The 6,994-nt window shown below is 41.9% G+C and overlaps 1 protein-coding gene across 4 annotated transcripts; it reads left to right on the forward strand.

Annotated features, from left to right (window-relative positions):
* The first annotated feature begins 774 nt into the window (after positions 1–774).
* LOC307249506 (globoside alpha-1,3-N-acetylgalactosaminyltransferase 1-like) lies at positions 775–3,471 on the forward strand. Of its 4 annotated transcripts, none has more exons than XM_080026259.1 (4): positions 775–834; positions 1,144–1,188; positions 2,065–2,127; positions 2,228–3,471. In XM_080026259.1, exons 2-4 carry the CDS (start codon positions 1,155–1,157, stop codon positions 3,154–3,156), a joined length of 1,026 nt encoding a protein of 341 aa, XP_079882385.1. In that variant the 5' UTR covers positions 775–834; positions 1,144–1,154; the 3' UTR covers positions 3,157–3,471. The 4 variants fall into 4 exon arrangements, with proteins under 4 accessions (XP_079882385.1, XP_079882384.1, XP_079882387.1 ...); XM_080026258.1 differs by having other exon boundaries at positions 785–849; positions 1,147–1,188; XM_080026261.1 differs by having other exon boundaries at positions 795–834; positions 1,147–1,188.
* Positions 3,472–6,994: the final 3,523 nt, after the last annotated feature.

Consider the following 6,994-nt stretch of genomic DNA (forward strand, 5'->3'; position numbering starts at 1 on the left):
TAAACTTAGACGTACACATAGTATACATACTTCTAAAACATAAGCATACTGGCATAGTCATTGTTGTAATTTTAGCTCACTAAAGCTCACTTTAGCTCATGTGAGCATTTTACTCAAAGCACAACTGTGACAAAGCTCAGCCTCACAGAGCTGCTAGCGTGGCTGTAGACCCCCCTTAAATGTTTAATTTTAGCCCGAGTGGAACACACTTTCACTATGTAGTTAACACAAACAACATTCTCAATCACTCAAACAGAAAATCAGAAAATCTCACCACAAATATTTCAGCAACGAAATGATTGGAACCAGTTTGAGGGCTTATTATTCATTCATAATACATATTATATCTTTAGAATATGTTGTGGACCTGTGTTTAGAGCTGACATGCAGTGCTTCCTTGCATTGTATTTCGTATTGACTGCCACCACCTTGTGGACAGACAGATTACAACACCCTGCTGACGTGAAAGTGTCTACTTGCAAAAGAAACTCTCTTACAGGATCATAAAATACTTGAGATGTATTTACTGGCCCTCTTAGGTGATGAGCAGGAATTTATGAAAAATCTGAGCATTTATCGAGTTTCCTCCAAGGGGTTTTTGAGTGGTTACCCGTAGTCTGCAGTTTATCATCATACTTGCAACAGGAGTAGAAGGAAAGAATGTTAAAAAGTCTTGTCTTCTCGTCACTGCATTTTCAATTGTACATTTCATTTTTTTTTCTGCATGTGTCATATCCTCCTCTCCTCCCCAGCTCCTCCCGTTTTTCTCAGATTCCACGCACATCTGGTTGCCTTGGTTTTTCTCCAAAACTGGATACTGCAAAAGCCTGAGGGGTAAAGTCATGGCATGTGAGTGAGTGTGTGCGTGTGCATCTTGTGTGCTTCTGTGTGTATGGGGGGGTAGATATGTGAGGAAAAGAGCGGTGGAAAATATTATAAAAGCAAAGAGAAGAGAGAGAAAGAGGGAGTAGTATGGTAAGAAAACAATCACTGGCGGAAAACAGTTGAACTGCATATTTCCAGGAAGAGGCTGAGTGAGCAGAGGACAAGCAGAGAGAGAGAGAGAGAGAGAGAGAGAGGAAGAGTTTTTTTCTTGGCAAAAAAAAGTGGCCTCAGTCAAGGGTTTGTGTGTTTATCCACCAGCAGGTCACGGTATGGCGCTGTTCCCGTTCTGCAAGACGCCCACAGGTCAGTACAATCTAAGCCACTGCTCCAGCTCTCCTGCTAGTTGTGTGTCATACAGTATGGTTGTTTTTTTCCCCTCACTTTTTGTTTTTGATTGATTTATATAACCAACGTGTGTGCTACGTCTGAGCACAGCAGCTGCTTTAAAGGCGAGGAAGTCTGGACTGAGACAGATGATGTGAAATGTAAACACCAAGGCTTTTTAAAAAGCTTTTCTCAAAAGGATTTCGATGAGCAATCTGATCCCGAAGAAAGGTCCAGGAAGAAGAAAAACAAGATTCCTGATTAATTCAAGACCCTTTGTGCATTGATCCCAATTCCAAAACATCTTGACAGAGCATGCACATCAGGGGAATGTACGCGGATAATATGAAGATAAACATCTACGTTCACTCACATGTGCTTCTACTTTGTTTCTATCTCATGCAGCCATAATTCAACCTTTGGTTCAATATCAATCTCTTCTCATAAATCTCTATCAACCGTCAGCTCGGTTTGCCTACTGGTGTATTACTCTTTCCTCAGTATGGTTTTACCATGTTGTATATTGTATCAGCATCCGCTCTTTATCTTGTGTTTTTACTGAATTTCCTCAAAATCAGAAAGGGCCTTGCGATTACCTCATTGTACGTAAATAGTCACTGGGAATTACAATTTTTGAACATCCCACCCATATTCATGTCTCATGTTTACATAATAAGTTACGTCTCATGTGTATATAGTCAATAAAGATACAAACGTATAAAGGTTTCATTATTTGTGCAGTCACAGGTTGCTTCACACTTCCAAAGGGAGAAATGTCTAAAGCCAGTAGAATGTGCTGATGAGTATACTAGCACAGGTGCCATTTCATTACCTCTGTGTTTGTCCTTCCAACAGGAATGGTCAGAGTGACCAGAATACAACTGGTCCTGTACTGTGTTCTCCTGTTTATTATCATATGTAAGCATACAGAACAATATGTTCCTTTTTTTTCACAGAAAAATAGAAAAACAAGTTTGGTTTTCAAATGAAAAGAAAATCCCATGTTTTGCCCCAACAGACTTCCTCCAAGGACGTAAAGCCGCTGTCAGTGTGAAGTTAACTCATCCTATCTTCCGTGCCTTGGGACGGGAAAAGGGAAAAGAAATGAAAGACATGTCGGTTGTCAAGGCAGCAGCAGCACCAAAGACTCCTCTGGAGACCCCATGGGGTGCTCCTTTAGTGTGGGGCGACACGCGTAGCTCAGCTCTGCGCAGGTCTACATTTGCACGGCGGGGAATCCGTACCGGTCTGGTGGCCCTCGTGGTGGGAACGTATGCCCACTATGTCCAAAGCTTCCTCTCTTCAGCTGAAACACACTTTCTCCCTGGCCAGATGGTCACCTACTACATTCTCACAGACAATCCCCGTACTCTGGAGCCCCCCATGAAGTTGGGTCCCGAACGAGAGCTGAAGGTGCTTCCTGTGGCTGAGCTTCCTGGGTGGGAGAGGCTGGCCTATCGCAGGATGGAGCTGATCGCCAACGCCATCAAGAACCCCATAAACAGCGAGGTTGACTATGTCTTCTGTGCCGACATAGACCAGGAGTTCATGGCCCCTGTGGGAGAGGAAATCTTTGGAGATCTGGTGGCCACGTTACACCCAGAGCTCTACGGGATGCCTCGAGACGCATATCCTTACGAAGTGGAAGAGGTCTCGTCAGCTTTCGTTGAAGAACACGAGGGAGAGTACTACTACACCTCTGAGTTGTACGGAGGCTTGGTTTCTGAGATGTACACACTGGCTCGAGCCTGTTCTTTGCTCATTCTGAAAGACCAAGCTAACAGGGTAACGGCCAGGGGTATGGAGGAGAGCTACCTGAACCGCTACCTGATCGACCACAGGCCCACCTGTGTGCTGTCACCAGAGTACAGCTGGTGGGACTCAGCCCTGGCTGCTAATGTGCCTGTACAAAGGCTAGTCTCCTTGGGAAGACAATTAGAAGCTTAAGATAAGCAGAACAAGAGAGCAGCATGAATGTTGGGTCAATGTAAAAAGGCGGGTTCTGCTGGCCAAACCCATTGAAGTATGGATGAAGATCCAACTCCCTCATGAAGAGATATTTTCTTTAGTGTTAAACTTTGTTTTGGAGAAGGTTTCCTCTGAAATATGAGCTAATAGTGTTATGAGACAAGAGGATAAAACCACATACTCCAGTCATCTTCCTTCAATTCATTATTCATAATTTCCTATTAATTGTCTGTTATATTAGCCAATAAATGTAGCTGGCGATCCAGCAGAACTGCACAATCTACTCTCCATTAAAGACCCATCTGTGTGAACAGCATCTTTGCGTTGCCTGCTATCTCTTCCCCAGTGGACAAAAGACAAAAAATGACCTGTCTCTTTAAAAGAAGCACTGCCCTCTCCATTAATGTCAGCCTCGGAGATACTGCTCCGGTGGCTTTGTGGTCAGCAGCGATAAGAGTCAACAGTGTAAGTGCACACTTTCCCCACAGTGGCCAATCATTAACTGGAAGTGCTGCTCTTTCAAGGTATTTAAATACCAGGTAGTGGTAAATGGATACAACAGGATGCTGCTTGACCAGGTCAAACGTGTATACAAGTTACAATGATAAAGCTTCAGTAAAAAGCTCAAATATTTAGAAATATGTGAAACTGAGTTTATTTTCATTAAGAACTGTTATTAACCCAAGCTCTAGGTAAAGGTCAACTCATAAGACCTCATTTTGGTGGTTGGTATGTTCTCTCTCTTTCTTCCATACACACACACAAACACACACACACACACACACACACCCGCACACACACACATGCTAACTGATTCACACTCCGCTCTCTGTTCAGTGTGTGTATGCTGTGTTTAAATGGGAGGGTTAAACAGCAGCAGATGGCTTTTTCTCACTGCCAACAGAATCGGTCCTCAGGGCCAGATCGCCACGTGGAGCGAAGCTGGAGATAACCTTCAGATAGTCCTTTGAAACTTTTAAGTATTATTTTTTTCAAATTCAATTATACACTGTATACCACACAGGAGGGTATCAGTATACAAACATACATTCAATTGAAATGAAATCAATTCTACTGAAATTGCTGAATTTAGCTTTCTGCGTCATAGCCCCCTGCATCCACATAACTACATGAAATAGCACAGTATATGCTCTGCAGATGCTCGTAAACATTTGCTGTGGGTTTGTTGTGAATGCCTTAGGCCTTTTCCCCTTTAAATAGGCTGTATGATCCTTGCTGAGTACCCCTTTTCATGCCATAATGCAAAGTAGTTTAAAGAATTACTGGTTTAATCCCTGTCATGTGGTTAACTGGTGGTCAAGGAGACTATTGGCAGCAGGAAAACCTACAAGAAATCCTAAACAAAAAAAACCTATACTGCCTGTTTCTACATTAAATTAACTACCATCAAACTATTAATTTGTTGAAAGTTAAATACATAAAGACACATGTAGGCACACTTCTGCTCAAACAAGCTGTCTAAAAGCTGCACCTTTCGGCCAGTGATCTCACCAATGACAGTGCACACTGTTCCACTGACCTACAAATGATGTAGTTAGTTTAGTCAAAAATACATCAATAAGACAATCTTTCTCTTTGCTATTGGTCCACACCCTCTATGTCGGCTATTAGGTGCCATAGTGATAGTGTGATGTGCTTGCATGTCTAAAAAGGGAGCAGGCATATGTGCCTGCCAGAACAAGCAGATCAAGTCAAGGTGGATCAGCTTCTCCCTGAAACGCAGTCTTTGTGATGAAAATCAGTATTGTGCTTTATATGCAAATGAGCACGGGGACTACCTGGGAGCAATGTACACAGAAAAAATACAAATAATGAATTTAACAAGTGGGATGCCGACTGTTATCTATAACAGAAGATTTGCAACAACAAAACAAACTACAAAACACATTCATGTAAAAATCAAGAAGCTATTTGGAGTCTCCAGTTCACCTGTCCTGCATGTTTTTGTCCTGAGGGAAGACACTGGAGCATCTGGATAAAATCCAACCCAGGATGTTGCTGTGAGGCAACAGTGCAAGCTAATGGGCCACTGTGCCATGGCCATGCCTGCTTATTAGTGTCAATTATAGGTCACAGGTACTTACTTACTTACAGGTAAGTTAAACTGTGTGAGATCCTAATGATGGTGCAATTACTCAAGCCACGAGTAGGTGTTGAGAATTGAATCTCCTGTCCTTTAGTTGTGCTAAACTATACAAAATAATTGAGCTTTGCTACATAATTTTAAATATTTTACATAATGCGGATGAACTTCAATGTTGAACTAGAATTATGCAAATATCCATTGTTGTTTTTTCTTATCTGCTTATCAGTTTGTTTCCCTGCGACAATAGTTGCCCATAATTTCTGTCTGAGGTTTTGAAACAGACTTAATGTGCAAATACAGTTCCAAAAACGTATCCAGCTGATATTGTAGAACAAAACTATTCTAAAAGTTACATGCAATCATTGGCGATATCTCTAATAATTGCTTCTTGACCAAATAGAACATATAACCAGACAAGATAATGACTGAGATAATGAGCCACTTTCAATTAACATATCACACAAAGAACCCTTGCTGGCCTCTGAAAAGATTTGAGTGGATGCTGGTCTATTTGTTGGTATTAGCAATAAAGGATCAACGAATCATCAAGCAACTCGAAATGTAAACCCTTTGATCCAGCTACAGAGAAGGGGCATCTTTATCACTGCTACTGATTCCAGTCTCCCTCCACTTGTAGGAGAATCATTTTGGGAAGAGAAAAAGCAGTGAGTTATGGATGAGTGTGTGACAACAAACAATTCAGGCACATTTGAAAGATAATTGTCAGGAGTCAATCTTCATAGCAAATAGGTAATATGGTGACCTTTACAGTCAGGTAATCCACAGTCTTGTTTAATTGTTAACAGCCTTAAACAAATGGTGTGTTATTTTAACGTATTCTTCACTGCGCTCTTGGGCTTCCGCCAGGTGACACCTCTGTAGACACAGGGGGAGCCTTAAAATCAATTAGTCCTGTCAGCCCAAGGCTTTATCTAATTGTTTGCTCAGCAGGCAACCTGTACGACAAACCAGAGCACCTCTGGAATTAGATAGACTTTAGTCTTTATAATCATCATTTAATAACAACCATATACTTTAGGCTATATAAGGGCACAATACAGGAAATGTAATGCTCTGAGGCAAAGTTGTCAAACCTGGTCAGGGTTTTGTTAAACTGCTGCTTGGTAGAAAATGATAATGGCTATAATCAATTACGCTAATGATCACTGACTGTTGTTTCAGATTTTACATTGCGATCACGGTGTATTCATCTTAAAAAATTGACTGCATATCAGTGAGGGGCAGTTAACTTTGAGAAAGAGGAACTCCTCTGTCGATGGGTTAATTCGCAAGTAATCTCAAATGTGTGTGTGTGTGTGTGTGTGTGTGTGTGTGTGTGTGTGTGTGTGTGTGTGTGTGTGTGTGTGTGTGTGTGTGTGTCAGGGGGATGGGTGGGGTGAAGAGCTATGGTAATCAGCTTGATTCACACAGGCCTTTCCCCACCCTGCCCGAGGCGACTCCACATCAAAACATGCTGCCCTAATCACCAGGTCAGAGGGACTGACACTGGGAGATAGCGGAGGTGCAGCACACTGGAAGACACTCGTGCCCATTGTGCTGATGTCACATTCGTCCCCCATATCAATCATTAAAGGAACCACAAGAAAAATTATTATGGTCCATAGGCTATAGGCAAAGCAGTTCACAATATAATTTAATCACTGTGGTTGTGTATAGTTCTAAAAGGTGTTTAATTACAAGATGAAAATC

This window comes from Ammodytes marinus (assembly GCF_949987685.1).
Source record: "Ammodytes marinus genome assembly, chromosome: 4".
In the NCBI taxonomy this organism is placed as follows: Eukaryota; Metazoa; Chordata; class Actinopteri; order Uranoscopiformes; family Ammodytidae; genus Ammodytes; species Ammodytes marinus.